Source organism: Bos mutus, chromosome 6 (genome assembly GCF_027580195.1).
Source record: "Bos mutus isolate GX-2022 chromosome 6, NWIPB_WYAK_1.1, whole genome shotgun sequence".
Lineage (NCBI taxonomy): Eukaryota > Metazoa > Chordata > Mammalia > Artiodactyla > Bovidae > Bos > Bos mutus.
In genome coordinates this window covers 19,218,005-19,237,298 of record NC_091622.1, presented here as the reverse complement: position 1 = coordinate 19,237,298, position 19,294 = coordinate 19,218,005, and the positions used below count along the sequence as shown (strand labels likewise).

The 19,294-nt window shown below is 39.8% G+C and overlaps 1 protein-coding gene across 7 annotated transcripts in view; it reads left to right on the top strand.

The window, feature by feature from the left end:
- Positions 1 to 19,294, top strand: part of NPNT (nephronectin) — a 99,696-nt gene that overhangs the window by 27,035 nt on the left and 53,367 nt on the right. For 5 of the 7 annotated variants that reach the window (XM_070372052.1, XM_070372049.1, XM_005907288.3 and 2 more), the window contains 2 exons: positions 13,453 to 13,545; positions 18,039 to 18,131. In XM_070372052.1, the coding sequence (XP_070228153.1) occupies positions 13,453 to 13,545; positions 18,039 to 18,131 (186 nt within the window). The remainder of the gene's footprint in view (positions 1 to 13,452; positions 13,546 to 18,038; positions 18,132 to 19,294) is intronic. The other 2 variants (XM_005907289.3, XM_005907291.3) reach the window with 1 other exon arrangement.

Below are 19,294 nucleotides of genomic sequence, written 5' to 3'. Positions count from 1 at the left end.
CTTTTTTTGAAAGAAATCTGTTAGCACTATTTCCTTTCCAAAACCTTTTCTGACTCCCTTAAACCTATGTAATTGACCGCTTCCTCTCCTGTATCCTCTACATATATCTGTTATTAAGATATCTTTGCTTACTTCTCTCTCTCCTTACTAGACTTCGTAGTTGAAGGTGAGAACTTGATCTCTTACTGATTTTATTATCCCTAGTCCTTAATACAGTTTCTTAGACACTGTAGCAATTCGTCTTTGTTGTTCTTATAATTCTGTTTATAGATATTTTTTTTTGAGCTCTTACTATGAGGTGGGTACTGTTCTAAGTACTTTATTTGGATTTTCTCATTCAATCATCCCCATAAACCTATGGGTAAACTCTATATGCACCCTGTTGGCTTACTGCTTTTTAAGTAAAAAATGGCTGCGCTGACATTTTCCTCTGGTTCAACCTGTAGTCTTCATTTCAGAGCAGAGAGAGCTGGATACTCTGCATAGGTGAACCTGGGACCCAGGGCTCTGACTCCAGCACGTGGCCCTTACCCCTTCTCTAGAGTGCACTAAGTACACTGAAGCCCACAAGTTAAGAAATATTTGTCAGAGTAATTCAGTAATATTTGTCAAGGTATGCATATCATACTACATTTGTTTATACATTTTTCCCATTTTTGTACTTGAAAAATTTCAAATCTACACAGCAGTTGAAAGTATAGCAACAGTAAATAGCCATGTACTTTTCATGTACAATTGTTAACATATTACACATTTGTAGGTATGCTACATACACTCTTTCCCCTCTCTTTCTCTCTCCCCACCCCTATCTGCACACACACACACAATTAGTGAGCCATTTGAAAGTAATCTAGATATAATGGCTCTTTGTACTTATATACTTTAGCATGCATACCATGTCACACTTAAATTTAACATAGGTACAATAATAGTATGTAGCAAACAGTCCATGATTAGATTTCCCAAATTATCTCCAAATGATTTTTATGGATTTTTTGGATCCAGAGCCAATCATAGATGTTTCATTTCGATGACATTCCTTAGAACAGTTCTAGACCTACTTTTTTTGTAGACCTGAATTTGAAGTTTCCTCATTATTAGATGCTGGTTAAACCTTTTTGGCAAAAATATTACATAGGTGATCATGTATTATGACATTACCATTGCACATAATGTTAGTTTATTCTGTAATTGGTGGTGCCAAGTTTGATCACTTGATTAAGGAGTCTACCAGATTTCTCCACTGAAAGGCACCTTCTCTTTGTAATGAATAAGTACCCCATGGGGTGATACATTGACATTCTCTGAATGTTCTGTTCCCTAACAAACTTACACCCAGTGAAAGTTTTAACATCTATGGATAATTTTTACTCAAATTATTTCAGTCGTGGTTGTAAAATTATCTTTTCAGATTCTGTCATTCCTTCTGCATGTTTGCTGGCATTCTGTAAAGAGGAGCTCTGTGCTCCTTTTTTAGAATCACTCTGGACCATGGATTCTTTCATTATTCAGTTCAGTTCTTCAGTCGCTCAGTCGTGTCCGACTCTTTGCGGCTCCATGAATCACAGCACGCCAGGCCTCCCTGTCCATCACCAACTCCCAGAGTTCACTCAGACTCATGTCCATTGAGTCGGTGATGCCATCCAGCCATCTCATCCTCTGTCGTCCCCTTCTCCTCCTGCCCCCAATCCCTCCCAGCATCAGAGTCTTTTCCAATGAGTCAACTCTTCTCATGAGGTGGCCAGAGTACTGGAGTTTCAGCTTTAGCATCATTCCTTCCAAAGAAATCCCAGGGCTGATCTCCTTCAGAATGGACTGGCTGGATCTCCTTGCAGTCCAAGGGACTCTCAAGAGTCTTCTCCAACACCACAGTTCAAAAGCATCAATTCTTCGGCGCTCAGCCTTCTTTATAGTCCAACTCTCACATCCATACATGACCACTGGAAAAACCAGAGCCTTGACTATTCAGTTGTTATCAATTACTATCCTTATTCTTTTTGGTGCTCAAATTATGTCAAATATGGCTAGTGGGAACACTTCCAAGTAGCTCCTGTGTCATTTTCACTTGTTTCTATAATTTTTTGAATATGCCTTTGCTTTTTGTCACAGCAAAATATTCCAGCCTCTTTGCTTCAGCCCTGGTTTTATTGTGGAATGGTATTTGGAAACCAAGATATGGGTGTTATGTGTGCTCATTGCTACTGTTCAGTTCAGTTCAGTCGCTCAGTCGTGTCCGACTCTTTGCAACCCCATGAATTGCAGCAAACCAGGCCTCCCTGTCCATCACCAACTCCTGGAGTTCACTCAGACTCACATCCATCGAGTCAGTGATGCCATCCAGCCATCTCATCCTCTGTCGTCCCCTTCTCCTCTTGCCCCCAATCCCTCCCAGCATCAGAGTCTTTTCCCGTGAGTCAACTCTTCACGTGAGGTGGCCAAAGTACTAGAGTTTCAGCCTCAGCATCAGTCCTTCCAATGAACACCCAGGACTGGTCTGCTTTAGGATGGACTGGTTGGATCTCCTTGCAGTCCAAGGGACTTGCAAGAGTCTTCTCCGACACCATAGTTCAAAGGCATCGATTCTTCAGTGCTCAGCTTTCTTCATAGTCCAACTCTTACATCCATACATGACCACTGGAAAAACCATAGCCTTGACTAGATGGACCTTTGTTGGCAAAGTAATGTCTCTGCTTTTGAATATGCTATCTAGGTTGGTCATAACTTTCCTTCCAAGGAGTAAGCGTCTTTTAATTTCATGGCTGCAATCACCATCTGCAGCAATCTTGGAGCCCAGTAAAATAAAGTCTGACACTGTTTCCACTGTTTCCCCATCTATTTCCCATGAAGTGATGGGACCAGATGCCATGATCTTAGTTTTCTGAAAGTTGAGCTTTAAGCCAACTCTTTCACTCTCCTCTTTCACTTTCATCAAGAGGCTTTTTAGTTCCTCTTCACTTTCTGCTATAAGGGTGGTGTCATCTGCATATCTGAGGTTATTGATATTTCTCCCTGGCAATCTTGATTCCAGCTTGTGCTTCTTTCAGCCCAGCATTTCTCATGATGTACTCTGCATATAAGTTAAATAAGCAGGGTGACAATATACAGCCTTGACGTACTTCTTTTCCTATTTGGAACCAGTCTGTTGTTCCATGTCCACTTCTAACTGTTGCTTCCTGACCTGCATTCAAGTTTCTCAAGAGGCAGATCAGGTGGTCTGGTATTCCCATCTCTTGAAGAATTTTCCACGGTTTATTGTGATGCACACAGTCAAAGGCTTTGGCATAGTCAATAAAGCAGAAATAGATGTTTTTCTGGAACTCTCTTGCTTTTTTGATGATCCAGAGGATGTTGGCAATTTGACCTCTGGTTGCTCTGCCTTTTCTAAAACCAGCTTGAACATCTGGAAGTTCATGGTTCACGTATTGCTGAAGCCTGGCTTGGAGAATGTTGACCATTACTTTACTAGCGTGTGAGAAGAGTGTAATTGTGCGGTAGTTTGACCATTCTTTGGCATTGCCTTTCTTTGGGATTGGAATGAAAACTGACCTTTTCCAGTCCTGTGGCCACTGCTGAGTTTTCCAAATTTGCTGGCATATTGAGGGCAGCACTTTCACAGCATCATCTTTCAAGATTTGAAATAGCTCAACTGGGATTCCATCACCTCCACTAGCTTTGTTCATAGTGATGCTTCCTTAGGCCCACTTGACTTCACATTCCAGGATGTCTGGCTCTAGGTCAGTGATCACACCATTGTGATCATCTGGGTCATGAAGATCTTTTTTGTACAGTTCTTCTGTGTATTCTTGCCACCTCTTCTTAATATCTTCTGCTTCTGTTAGGTCCCTACCATTTCTGTCCTTTATCGAGCCCATCTTTGCATGAAAGATTCCCTTGGTATCTCTAATTTTCTTGAAGAGATCTCTAGTCTTTCCCATTCTGTTGTTTTCCTCTATTTCTTTGCATTGATCACTGAGGAAGGCTTTCTTATCTCTCCTTGTAATTCTTGGGAACTCTGCATTCAAATGGGAATATCTTTCCTTTTCTCCTTTGCCTTTCTCTTCTCTTCTCTGCACAGCTATTTGTAAGGCCTCCTCAGACAGTCATTTTGCTTTTTTGAATTTCTTTTCCATGGGGATGGTCTTGATGCCTGTCTCCTGTACAGTGTTATGAACCTCTGTCTATAGTTTATCAGGCACTCTATCAGATCTAGTCCCTTAAATCTATTTCTCAGTTCCACTGTATAATCATAAGGGATTTGATTCAGGTCATAGAAGGCAATGGCACCCCACTCCAGTACTCTTGCCTGGAAAATCCCATAGATGGAGGAGCCTGGTAGGCTGCAGTCCGCGGGATCGCTAAGAGTCGGACACGACTGAGTGACTTCACTTACACTTTTCACTTTCATGCATTGGAGAAGGAAATGGCAACCCACTCCAGTGTTCTTGCCTGGAGAATCCCAGTGACGGGGGAGCCTGGTGGGCTGCCGTCTATGGGATTGCACAGTTGGACACGACTGAAGTGACTTAGCAGTAGCAGTATACCTGAATGGTCTAGTGGTTTTCCCTATTTTCTTCAATTTAAGTCTGAATTTGTCAATAAGGGGTTCATGATCTGAGCCACAGTCAGCTCCCGGTCTTGTTTTTGCTGACCGTATAGAGCTTCTCCATCTTTGGCTGTGAGGAATATAATCAGTCTGGTTTCAGTGTTGACCTTCTGGTGATGTCCATGTGTAGAGTCTTCTCTTGTGTTGTTGCAAGAGGATGTTTGCTATGACCAGTGCATTCTCTTGGCAAGACTCTATCAGCCTTTGCCCTGTTTCATTCTATATTCCAAGGCCAAATTTGCCTGTTACTCCAGGTGTTTCTTGACTACCTACTTTTGCATTCCAGTCCCCTATAATGAAAAGGACATCTTTTGTGGGTGTTAGTTCTAAAAGGTCTTGTAGGTCTTCATAGAACCGTTCAACTTCAGCTTCTTCAGCGTTACTGGTTGGGGCATAGACTTGGATCACCATGATATTGAATTGTTTGCCTTGGAAACGAACAGAGATCATTCTGTTGTTTTTGAGATTGCATCCAAGTACTGCATTTCGGACTCTTTTGTTGACCATGATGGCCATTCCATTTCTTCTGAGGGATTCCTGCCCGCAGTAGTAGATATAATGGTCATCTGAGTTAAATTCACCTATTCCAGTCCATTTCAGTTTGCTGATTCCTAGAATGTCGACATTCACTCTCGCCATCTCTTGTTTGACCACTTCCAATTTGCCTTGATTCATGGACCTGACATTCCAGGTTCCTATGCAATATTGCTCTTTACAGCATCGGACCTTGCTTCTATCACCAGTCACATCCACAGCTGGGTATTCTTTTTGCTTTGGCTCCATCCCTTCATTCTTTCTGGAGTTATTTCTCCACTGATCTCCAGTAGCATATTGGGCACCTACTGACCTGGGGAGTTCCTCTTTCAGTATCCTATCATTTTGCCTTTTCATACTGTTCATGGGGTTCTCAAGGCAAGAATACTGAAGTGGTTTGCCATTCCCTTCTCCAGTGGACCACATTCTGTCAGACCGGTCTACCATGCCCGCCCATCTGGGGTTGCCCCACAGGCATGGCTTAGTTTCATTGAGTTAGACAAGGCTGTGGTCCTAGTGTGGTTAGATTGACTAGTTTTCTGTAATTATGGTTTCAGTGTGTCTGCCCTCTGATGCCCTCTCGCAACACCTACTGTCTCACTTGGGTTTCTCTTACCTTGGACGTGGGGTTTTCTTCACGGCTGCTCCAGCAAAGCGCAGCCACTGCTCCTTACCTTGGACGAGGCCACCCCTCCTGACCTTGAACGTGGAGTAGCTCCAGTTCACCCTACTTAAAGAAAACCTCCCCCAAATCTACTTCACACTTCCAGATAAGTAATAACACTTTATGAAATGTTCTTAAAGTCTCATTTAGCATTAGTCTAAGTTTCAGTGTTCTGCTACAATGAAAACAGAAAAAAGTTAAAATTGCAAGTAAACCAAAAATGACAATACTTTCAGAAGAAGATTCCTTAAATGAAAATGGATAGTGCTTAATTATAGTAAATAAAAGTTGGTTTGCAATTCAAAGATGCAGGCACTTATTTTCTTTGGTCTACTTCAGGAATTAAAGGTTAAATAGAGATTAAATAGACACTTGAGAAATTTCAATTGGATGTTTCAAAAAAGATAAAAATAAAATAACCAGACATCTTTTGGAAAATAACATTTTATAGAACAGAAATCCTTATTTATTTTAATTTCATACTCTAAATTACCAACTGATTGACTTAATATTTGACTGTAGTTTATGATTAGTTTAAGTTCTTAATGAAAATAACATTTCTTAAAATGTGAGAGCAAAAAAATCATAGATGTAGTAATACATCAGAAGAGATAACAATTCTGTATACTTCATTAATGATTCAGAATCTAGCTTCTGTACCTAACAAGAAGTGAAGTAAAAAGATCATTTTATGTTGAAATATTCTGGCAGTGTTAACTTAAATTTTCTCAAATTATAGGTTGTATTCTTAACTGTGACTTCTTCCTCGAAGTTTTATACCTTCCTAAATACTTTTATGCCTTTAATTACCTTTGATATTCTCTATCCCTCTCATCCTTTCCTGGTTAGTGTTTTCATATAACCTCACTCTCCTCTCTTCCAAATCCACTCAAAAAGCTAGGTTTCTGGAGTTTTTCGGAATACCAAAAGAATTAGAAGATTATAAGAAATTTTTTCTGAAATCGGGCAAATCACTTAACTTTCTGTGCTTTTGCTTGTCTGCTGGCAAAATAAGAATAATGTCTGTCTCTCTCTTGCCTTATATGGATATTGTGAGGGTAAATCTAATCAGTCATATAAAGTGGTTTTGCGTTCTGTATTCGTGAGATCGTTTAACAGATAGTTTTTTTATAATGATAACAATCAGAGGCATTTTTCCTCCAGTTTTTACGACAGAAGGGATTTAGATTTGAAAATAGGATATGCAGCACTAGAATACAGGATATTAGGAGGCTGGAGAGTTGTTTTCCTCTGGAGATCTTGGGATCTGTAGGATTCTTCTCTTGGGTTTGTGGTACCTATGATAAAGGAAACTCAAGGCCCTTTTCGGTGGAGCCCTCTACCATTCTGCCTCTGTTCCTTCCAGCTCCCATTAATACAGCAATGGCTTGCTTAATGCCTCTTTTAGCAACTCTCTCTCTCCCAAGGCCAGTTGCTCTTTGAAAAAGATACTCCTTATTTTGTGTTCCTCTTTCCTTAAAATGAGTGTATCCATATCTGAGTTCTGTGAAGCTTGTTAGGTGTCATGAGCACTCTAGGAAATGTCCCAGTTTTGTATCCATCATCCTTCTGCCCTGCTCTGGAATACTTTATGTAATTGTTGTTTCCAAATTACTCACCCTGGAGAGCAGTTTCTTTGTTCTGCCTTTAATGGTGCCATGTCTGAATAGCAACATAATGGAGACTGCAAAAATTACAAGTGATTCTTAGGATTTGAAAGACAATCTTATCTACATTAAGAAAATACTTCCCAAGTTACAACATGATATAGAATAGGAAGATTACAAGTGATTTTTTTTAATTTTATTTTTAAACTTTACAATATTGTATTAGTTTTGCCAAATATCGAAATGAATCCGCCACAGGTATACCTGTGTTCCCCATCCTGAACCCTCCTCCCTCCCCATACCATCCCTCTGGGTCATCCCAGTGCAGCAGCCCCAAGCATCCAGTATCGTGCATCAAACCTGGACTGGCAACTCGTTTCATACATGATATTATACATGTTTCAATGCCATTCTCCCAAATCTCCCCACCCTCTCCCTCTCCCACAGAGTCCATAAGACTGTTCTATACATCAGTGTCTCTTTTGCTGTCTCGTACACAGGGTTATTGTTACCATCTTTCTAAATTCCATATATATGCGTTAGTATACTGTATTGGTGTTTTTCTTTCTGGCTTACTTCACTCTGTATAATAGGTTCCAGTTTCATCCATCTCAGGTTCAGAAGACGATCTTATTTACGTTAAGAAAGTACTTCTCAAGTTACAACAACACCTGAGGTTGAGTTGGCTTTTCCCTTGCCCCTCTCCAGAGCCAACATCTGCTTGGGCAACTCAGGGTCTTCATTTTTTTTTTTTTTAACAAATGTTGGCACTTGACTCCCAACTGTGATTAGATTACATAAGATATTATATAGAACTGATGTGGGAGTTTAATTTCCCCCATCTTATTTGATAACATTGTCTAACTTAGTGTCAGAAAACATTGTCCAACTCTCAAAACTCCAGTTACATCAGTTAGGATGAATTTTTAAGAGGAAAATCTTAGATTGTAGTCAAACAGGAACATGTGCCATTAAAGAACTCTGTTTGCTTTGCCAGTTGAGACTTGTTTCTTTAGTTCAAATAATGGTTTAGGGGTTATTTTAAGGGCACTTTGGAGATTGTGTTGTAGGAATGTTACAGAGTAAATTTTGAGTGTGATATGCCCATTTGACCTTAATTCCAACATCTGATTTTGCGGGGAAGAGAATCTGTCATTCACTGACTACCTGTGATCCTCACCTGAATTTGGTTTCTTGAGCTGCTAAATCATATGTGGATGCCAGTGGTCCTCCATGGACCACATGTGGCCCAGACTTCTTGTCCCTGATCCACAGGAAGCTCAGCGAAACAGTGCTGACTTCTGCTTAACCTTTAGCGACAGCAGACACATTGTTTCCTACCAGTCAGGGTCTCATCTATTTTTGTTGTTTTGAGAAGATCATTCTGAAATAGACTGCTAAAAAAAAAAAATAGTCTGCTTATTTTTTTTTTTCCTTGACCTACTATTCACAGCAAGTTGTGAAGGTTGGTGTGTGCTGACCACTGAGAACTCACATTATAGTGAAATGGGTTGTCAAAGGGTGGGTCTGTTTACACGGAAGTTGGGAATCATTTTTCCCTAATGTCAAGGTGGATCTGTGTTTTTTCATCTAGTATTTAGATGTAGCAGTGAAGTTCTTTAGATACTTCTGAAGTATATGATAGTGGAAGTTTAAGATAACTTGACAAGTTGTGTTTCTTTACGAAGATTCTGTCATAACAGTTCTGTCTTTAGTTTGTATCCAGCATCTGCTGGCTTGATGTGCTCCAGGATAGTCAGGTATTACTTGTAAATTATACTATATTGTAATTGTACTTGGCTGCAAGGAACACTGACACAAAGACCAGTGTCCTAAAAGGCTAGAATGGCCATTTAGGGTTAGTATTATGACTTCTAGTTCAGCCTCTTTCCCATTCTCAAGATTCATCCCATAATCACAAAGTAGCCATTGTAGTTCAGCCATGACTTCTATATTCCAGGCAAAAAGACAGAGGATATATATACTAATCAGTCACCTTTTTAAGTAGCTTTCAAGTTCCAAAAGCTGCACCCAATACTTTATGCTGACCAGAATTTAGTCACTTGACTACCCAAATATGTCAGGGAGGACAGGGAATATAATTGTCTATTGCTAACTCATTACTTGTTATGGGTTACTCATTACAATGTGGGAAACCCAGGTTTGATCCCTGGGTCGGGAAGATCCCCTGGAGAAGGAAATGGCAACCCACTCCAGTACTGTTGCCTGGAAAATCACATGGACAGAGGAGCCTTGTAGGCTACAGTCCATGGGGTTGCAAAGAGTTGGACACGACTGAGCAATTTCACTTTCAACTCATTACTTAGGACTTCCCTGGTGGCTCAGTGGTAAAGAATCTGCTTGCCAGAGCTGGAGAGCAAGAGACGCAGATTTGATCCCTGCCTGGGTCAGGAAGATCCCCTGGAGAAGGAAATGGCAACCCACTCCAGTACTCTTGCCTGGAGAATCCCATAGACAGAGGAGCCTGGTGGGCTACAGTTCATGGGGTCGTGAAAGAGTCAGACATGACATCGACTAAACAATAAACCCTTCACCTACTCAGAAAAAAAAAAGCCACTCTATTTTAAAGAAGGGAAAAACAAATATTAGTAACAACCTATCACTTTCTGCCACCAGTGCCTTTTATGACTTACACCAACCTATCTTTTGCTCCCATCTGCTGTTCTAAGCACTGTATGGCTTTACCCTGTATGGCTCCACAGAGCCTTGGTGGCCCCTGAGAACACCCTTTATTGTCCTTCCCTCATCCTTTGCTTGATTCTGCAAGGCTTTGTCTCCCATCTCAACTGCCTCTGCTGCTTACCTCTCAGGCGTTGCTCAGATCACATTTCTGGCAGGAAGCCTTTCTAGGACCACAGTCACAGTTACTCTCTGCCCCTCTCTGCTTCTTTCATCTCATCTGTCACAGCTCTTGTTAACTTTCAGCCAACATAGTAAAATTTCAAAGTTAGTTTTCATATCCTATGTAAGCCCCTCTTCCCCCTCACTTGCCTAGTAGAATAACTGCATCTACTCAATATTTAGTACATGTGTATTGAATTCCATTGCAGACCTAATGCTAGCAGGATAATAGGAGAAGGTCTTTTTGTGCAATAAGGGTGTTCTTTTTGTAAGGCAATATATATATATATATATATATATATACACACACACACACACACACACCAGCATTGTGAGTATCTTAGTCTATTTAATAGCTGTTGACTAATATACAGGTTGTTGGTTACTTCAGTGAATAGTCTGTTAGGTAGAAGTGTAAATAGCAGTCTGTTTGAAAATACTGGCTCCCTAAACATGTAGGAAACATTAACAGTCTGGGCCTCTTAGAACAAGGGCATTTGATGTGCCCGAGATTAGGGCACTTCACTCCAAACAAACAAGGAAAAAGGAAGGGGGACAATAAAACCTTTTATTTCTGAAAAGTACCTGAAAGCACCATAAATGGATGGACTTCAGGCTGGTCAGTGGGGCAAAAGGCAGCCCACCCTGGGTGCCTCATATGTAATTGTTTGACAAACTTTTTCATGTGCTACTTTCTAAATTTCTTTTTCATGTTTTAGAGATATTTTCAAAATCCAGTTATTTGGGGAGGTTTTTACCTTGACTTGCATTTAATTATTTTGAGGTGTTTACTTTTTTTCCCCCTTCTTCTTTTATAAAAATTTATTTTATTCCAATCTAGTTGATTTACTAATTTTTTTTTTCAAATATGGCACTTGGGATGCATCTGTGATAACAATTCAGGTTGTATTAATATATAATTGTTAAGATTTATGGAACATCTTTCCTTTAAAATTAAAATGTTTTAACTTGCATTTCTTGATTGGGCCTGGAACTTACATAAAGGATGGCTTATTTCTGGGACTTCTTTTTAAAACTGCATATAAACCATCTACCAGGTATACAGTTGACTGAAGCATAATGTTGGAAGGACCTCCTAGATAGTTCATTTCTTCTCACTGCTTTCTGTTGAATGTCATGCCATGTCTAAAATCGGATTTTTATGAATTTCCCCAGTGCATTTCTCTACCACTTATACTTGACTCTCTGCTCATCATTTCTTTGTGCAAGATTTTACATTAAATACCTATAGAGCAGCAGTAAGGATTAGTCATGGTACAGGGTTCACTTGGGGTGAGTAACACAGGCGGGAAAGGGCTAAAAGTAAGATTGGCAAACAAACCTGTGTGTGGAGTGCTCAGCAAGGGGAGGGTTGGTGAGTCAAATGAGGAAATGAGGAAAACACCAAAGATAAAATGCACAACAGTTTCATAGGAGTGTTAGTGCTTTGAAGGAGATGATGTTTGAGAATTGTCCAAAAATGGGAGCATCTGCCAGGATGGAGAAGAGTGTGGGCTGATATGGCAGGGAGCAGGTGTCAGGTACTGGAGACACAGAATCACTGTTGACCCCTCTCCCCTTGGTCTTCAAGACCTATTTGCTTGTCCCTCAGGGGTTAGTGAAGCCCACCTCTTCCTGTCACCAAACATAGATCATTTTATCTGCATGTCAGACTCCAGTCCATCCTGCGTATCATCACCATGCTAATATTCCCAGGTTATTTTTATCAGGGAATTCTCCTAAAGATAATGATGAAGTGTTCAGTTCTTGTAGACAAAGTGCATATTCCTCAGTCTGGAATTTAGGGAGCATCACGCTCTGGTACCACTCACCTATGATGCCTACCTCTTATTCTTCCCCCTAGTGTTTGCCTGTCTCTTTGGCTGGATAAGCCTCCTCTAAATCAATGAGACCCGTTTTGCTGTATAAATCTGCACACCTTGGATGGTCCACTGTCTTCTCTGTCTACCTGGCTTCAAGATCCACCTCAAGACCTCTTCTTCGAGGCTTTCTGTACAACTCTATGTGGATATGTGATGATTTCTTCACAAATCCCACGTGTGCCACCATTTTTGCTCATAAATGTTGCCTTGAATAAAAACATGATTGCTTTGTCTTTGTGTCTAGAGTATAGGCTCTTTGAGACCAGGGACCACACTATACAATGATTTTGCATCTATTTTAATATCTGGTGTAGCACCATATACAGATTTGGTATAGAGCAAGATTTCTCAGTCTGGCACCATCACATTTTGAGCTGGATAATTTTTGTTATGGGGAGTTACCTGAGCATTGAAGGATGTTTAGCAGCATCACTATATACTTGCTAGATGCTAGTGGTACCCTGTTCCCAGTGTGACTATAGAAAATGTCTTCATTTGTGCTAAGTGCCCCATAGACAGCAAAATATCCCCAGCTGAGAATTACTGTATAAACAGAATAAATTCTTATCAGTATCTTAGCAGGAATTGAAGACTATGAAAAGATTTGATTGATGGTTTACAGCATTTTAGGGTCTTGAACGATGACAAACTCAGCTGATAGAAGATTGGCAGTGTAAAATGGAACTTTGTCTTTTCTGTGATAAGCTATAGGAAGCCTATTATAGATTGATGAGTGATTATATGTAACTTAAGGTGAAGGAAGGACAAAATGACAGAAGTATACTGAAGTTGAAGTTTCCAAAATACTGAGTTTTAGTTTCTAATTCATTTTGAACCATTGTATACTTGGAAATATCCTTTCCAAGAAAATATTTGTTATTTAATTGGAAATTTATCTAGGGGTTCATTTTTAACTAATATCTTTGGATTGAGAACTATGTTTTGAAGCATATTTGAGAAAATCATTTTGAAATTATGGGTGCAGGTTATTGTAAAGTGATAACCGTTGACAAAAATCAGTTGTATTTGTATATAGCTTTCCAATGTTTCTTCTTTTTTGGCTATTTGAGTACTGTCCTCAAGTTTAGCAAAATTCCAGCCCCAAGCAATACACACACAAGCAATATACACACACACAAAATACATGTGTGTGATTGTGTAGTCTAGACAGTGCTTACTGCTCACTCTGTTGCAAGTTCTTAGTTTTTTCTTTGATTATCAAACGGGTACATGACATAGATTCTACATGGTTGACGTGCTGCTGAACTAGGAATAATGCGTGATACCCTCTTTCCACAGCTGTGTGCCAGCCACAGTGCAAACATGGTGAATGTGTCGGGCCAAACAAGTGCAAGTGTCACCCTGGATTTGCCGGGAAGACCTGCAATCAAGGTAGGGAAACCCTGTGCAAAGTAGACAGTCATAAACCCTCTCTACTCCTCCCTGATATAGAAACTTAAGTTCTCATGCAGACCACTTTTCCATGACCATTGTCCCCAAACATGTGAGATGTCATTTTGCTGAAAGATAAAAATCGAATAATGATAAGTCTTGTTAAATCTACTTAATTGTGGGGCAGTTAAAGAATTTCGTCCTTTCATTCACTATTAATAATGAAAATGCATTTTGAAAAAGAAAATGATGATGCCAGTAGAAGCCTTACGTCTGCTCCTCCTTGGTCTTCCACTAACTATTTGGAAAACTTTAGCAAACTCTTAGCCTCCTTGGATCTCTGTGAGGTGAAAACACTTTAATACGCAAAGTCAGGTAGGAGGTTTGGCTTGAAATTTTGAGGTCCCTTCCAACTCTGAGCTCTTTGATCTTTGTGATTCAATTCCCTTCAACTTTTGACCAGTTTGTGAGGTTCCTCTGAGAAATCAAGATTTTGATTAACCTAACAAATTATTTTTAATTTGGTGTCAGTTGCTTTTAAAAGTAGATCTTTATTTAGTCCTCATGGTGCTAAGGTATTTTGCATATATTACCTGTTTATATCACTACAACAGCATTAGGAGGTAGAATGTTATTTATTATAATTAGGCTATAAATAGTATTTTCCTCTTGATGAGACATCGTATATAATCAGTGTTTTGTCCAGGTTCACAAAATTAGTTGGTAAAAGATCTATGTCAACTTAGAGCTGTTGTCTATATAACTCATGTTCTTTCTACCAGTGTAGTTTTGGATGGCAAAAACATTGGAAATGTGATCCTCTGACTTGCTGCATTACAAGGCTGACAAGGCTTGTCTGTTTAATTTCAACCAAAATCTTTCTACCGTTCAAAGCTAAAAACAGATGTAAAGAAAAGATAGGGTTAGATTTCACTAGAAAGATTCAAGGATAAAAGGAGTAAAATTTTTCATTTATTCCTTAAAGTAATATTTCCTAGCATTTTAAATGTCAAATGAAACAGTTTGTATAGGGTCTAACTGTCCCATAGATACTTAGTTGACCTCATCTGATACAGAAATGATCTTGTTGAAATATTCTTGTTCTTCGGTATCTGATGTTCCTTGAAGTGTGTCATGTAAACTTGTGATTTATAGACATAGTTTTCACAAGAATCAGGCACACTGAAATTTAAAAGTATGGGTAATTGTTCCTGAACTACCAGATGAAATCCATGTTAGTGAAATGTGACATGTTTTTAAACGCATTTGATTTTAAAAACCCATTTAATTTCCTCTCCAGTGTGAGTTCTCAAGTAGCAGCATGTTCAGTTCTGATTATTGAGTTGTCAGTGTTCATCTTAGAGTGCCAGCATGCTTCTTTTTTTTAAAGTGCTGAACATAAAGCATCGCAGGTTTCATTAATATGTCAGCACCATGAAACGCTCTTCCTCATGCCAGGAATGTATACAAAGAAGATTATTAAAAGAAGCCACTGTTGAGGTTGCAGAGAAATTCATTTAAATTTATTTGCAGGAGCTACATCAACTTTAATATGATTCGTAGACACTAAAACTATCATTGGAACACGGATCCATCTCTGGGTATCTCTGATTTTCAGAAAACTAGTTGACTGTGTACCTTTCCTTGCAATAATATCTGTTTCTTTTAAGAAAAATGGAAATATACCGAGTTGAAATCTTGCCTTCCCAAACTAAATATAATTGGGGGAAAGAGGATTTTATCAGTGGCAAAATGGGATTTTACACCTGCAAAAATAGTGAGCCTTACTGAAAATGTAATTTCAAGTTAAATCCTGAATATAAAACTTGCTGCTGCTGCTAAGTCGCTTCAGTCGTGTCTGACTCTGTGCGACCCCATAGATGGCAGCCCACCAGGCTCCCCTGTCTCTGGGATTCTCCAGGCAAGAACACTGGAGTGGGCCTCCATTCCCTTCTCCAATGCATGAAAGTGAAAAGTGAAAGTGAAGTCGCTCAGTCATGTCCGACTCTTAGTGACCCCATGGACTGCAGCCCACCAGGCTCCCCCGTCCCTGGGATTCTCCAGGCAAGAGTACTGGAGTGGTGTGCCATTGCCTTCTCCATATAAAACTTGAGTCTACAGTAAACCTACATATTTTGATCATCTCTCTTTTCCTTTTTTACCATATAAGCAATTGTGGCAAGTTACATTCGTTGAGAGCAGGAACCATTTGTGGGGTCCCTCTGACTTCTTGGTTCCTGAAAATTTTTATCAAAATGATTTGCACATGATAAGTGCACGTGAAATATTTGCTTAGTGACTGTTTAATGTCATGGTTCTTGGTCCTAACACCATAGGAACTGAGAGAGTTCCCTGGAGCTGTTTGGTATAGCTCTTTATTCTTTGTATCCATGGACTATTTGTCAGGGTCAGAGAGGCTGCCGCAGTGATCCAGGTAGAGGCCAGAGAGCCCCAGAAATGTTGTTAAGTATTAGAACTAAGTGTTTATATCTGCTACATGACAAATTAACTTAGACTGATTTTATCCAGACGTTTTATCCATACATTTTAATAAAATGAAAAACATGCCTCAGAGATATGAGAAATCAAGCAGGTTTTTTTTTTTTTTTTTTAAGCCCAGGGTGTTTTTGTTTATTTTTTGGCCACACCATAGGGCATGTGGGATCTTAGTTCCCTGACCAGGGATCAAACCCATGCCTCCTGCAATGGAAACACAGAGTCCTAACTAGGAGACCACCAGGGAATTCCCTGGTTTCTTTTTTCTTGAGGAGAGAAATGTTAAGAAGAGTTAGAATTGAAATAAATCTCCACAGAACTGGAAATTAGCATTTGATTAAAAGTAGGTTTGGGTATAAGGCAAAAATTATACCCACTAAAAATTGTGTTACGAGCTGTGTACTTTAAGAACTCACCCCTGGAGACTTGCTTGAACAGCTGAGTGAACAGCTCGAACGGATGACAAGCACTTAATGAGTGCTTTTGGAGCTGCCAGAGAGCAGAAGAGCAGGGCAGGCCCACTTTGGAACTGGCTTAATTTAGAAGCCTTGGTACAAGATTAGTGTGAATCTGCTGGTCATGGCTTGTGCTTCCCTCTGGGTCACACTCTGGATTTGCCATAGCCAGATCACATAGAAAATCGTAGGCATGGACTGACCATATTCATTCTAATCTGAACTCTGGCGAATTTTTTTTTTTCCAGCTTACTTTCTCTGGTAATTTTATTCATGAAGATTACTACCCCCACCCCCCGCCAACCTTGGGCCTCTACCCATACAAATCCCCTTTCTCCTCAGCCAAAAAAGGATACTATTATAGATAATAGTGTTTTTCATAACTTTCCCATTAGAGAATTATTTGGGGCATGTAATGTATCATATCATTGCATATTTTCAGGAATGAAAGATATCCTGCTGAATTTACAGCATGCTTTACAGTATAATAATTTCAGAAGAAACTTCATAAATATCAGTTATTAATCTCTTCGCATGGTTTTTGTTTCAAATGTTGAATTCTTATCCCAAGAAAAGAGTTGGTATCTTGTACCAGGGAACCAGACAGTCAACTGTGGTAAGCTAATTAGGTCTAAATTGATTGCCTTCCTTAGAACAATAGTTGGAGTGCTTTAACTAAGATTAAGGTAGTTTCTTAAGGCTTTATTTTTTGAATGACGTGTGGTTTCAACCCCAGAAACCAATATTCATTTAATTTGGAAATTTAACTGGCTGTTAATAATGTGATAGTCTTGAAACAGGATGTGATTGCCTACTTTGGGACCTACTCATAATATTTTGGTAAGCTAATAATGGCAACACCACTTTTTTTGCAGAAAGCTTCTAATGTATATTCTTTTCTTCCCCCAACCCCTGATATCTCAATCCTATCTGTGTCCGGGCAGGGTTTCTTACGTATATTCTAATTAAAAGTGACCTAAATGTGACATTAGTTCTTACACCTGAATGAATACATAAATGATCTATCATGTTACTTATTTAAATGAGATCTTTATGCAGATCATAAGTTTATGCATGATTATGTAAGGTTTTAAACTGTTGTACAACATACTAATATAGGAAAAGATATTAAGTTGGTCATTTAAAACCTAGATGTACCTGAACAGAGCAGGTTGATTATAGTCAATTTTTGTATAATCTTTGAATTTTCTCTTTGTTGATGACTAAAATCATTTTTAAAATGACCATCTCTTTTTTGTGTGTGCTTAAAAAAGTTGATATGAAGATGTGGATTGTTAACTTATAATGTTTGTGTGTTCTTCGGAAGCAAGATAGCAGTGATAAATTTTAAGAAACACAGAAATTAAAACTGAAAAAGAGAAGCCAGAAGAACTAGAAACTTATTTTTGTAAAGTATCTAAAGCGTTCTTTTTGAACTCCACCAACTTTATGTAATTGTTTAATATATACTTACAAAGATTTTTAGGGCTAAAATGACATCAGTTCAAAGTTGACTCTTATTACCTTCTTCCTGGTGTGAAGACGAGCACCTCTACCCAACTCCTCTTGACCAAGGCAGTGAACAGCCTCTTTTGCAACCCCCGGATCATCCAGCCACCAGTTTGCCTTCAAGGGGTGAGCGTGCGTCGTCTCAGGTGGCCTGACCCCCACCTGCACGGCTTCCTGCAGTGTTGTCATTTCTTGCCGGTGTCCTGAAGGCTCCCCCAGGAGCGCCCAGTCCTCCGTGTCCTGAGCATGTGAAGCAAGTGGCAGGAATTGTCAGCTGGTGCCGATTCTCTGCGCTCCTAAAAGCCTGGCGCCTCTGCTGTCCTTTCCCTGCCTCAAGTACCCATGGCCTTTCTTCTTCTCTTCTGAGTTTCAAACTTTTTCTCAGAGAATCAGATAACAAAGTAGCTTCTGTTTTCTTATGTAGGCCAAGTCAGGAATTCCACAGCACCTGAGACTGGGGTTTTGATGACTTCTGCTGAATAGATTTTAGAAGTGTGCAAGTCCTCTTCCCCACCACCACATTTGGTGTATAGAGTTTTAGGTCACCTGGAAATCAGACCATATGTGAGCTTCCCTCTTTTGGTGAACCAGCTTGCCTGGTGGCTCAGATGGTAAAGCATCTGCCTGCAATATGGGAGACCTGGGTTCAATCCCTGGGTTGGGAAGATCCCGTGGAGAAGGAAATGGCAACCCACTCCAGTACTCTTGCCTTGCCTAGAAAATTCCATGGACTGAGGAGCCTGGTAGGTTACAGTCCATGGGATCGCAAAGAGTCGGACACAACCGAGCGACTTCACTTTCATTTTCTTGCGATATTAGAAAGTCTGAGTTGTGGTTCCAGCACAGGCCTTAAGAGGCTCTGTCATCGTGCTCAGTAGTGTCTGACTCTTTGCAATCCCATGGACTGTAGCCCTCCAGCCTCCTCTGTCCATGAAATTTCCCAGGCAAGAATATTGGAGGGGGCTGCCATCTCCTACTCCAGAGGATCTTCTTGACCCAGTGATTGAACCATGTCTCTTGCATCTCCTTTCTTGGCAGGCAGATTCTTTACCACTAGCACCACCTTGGAAGGCCCAAGTAGCTCTATAATTGTGAGCAAATCTTGGCATACCAATTAATAATAGGAGAGTAATTCCTGTTCTGGTCATCTGCAGGGCTGGCGTGAGAATAGAAACACCCAAAATATTAACGTCTTCATTAGGCTGGAAAGTTTTGTAGAAAAATTAAATGGCAGTATAACTTTACAGTATTTCTGAAAGACTTTTTTTCCTCACTCATAAATTTAGGAA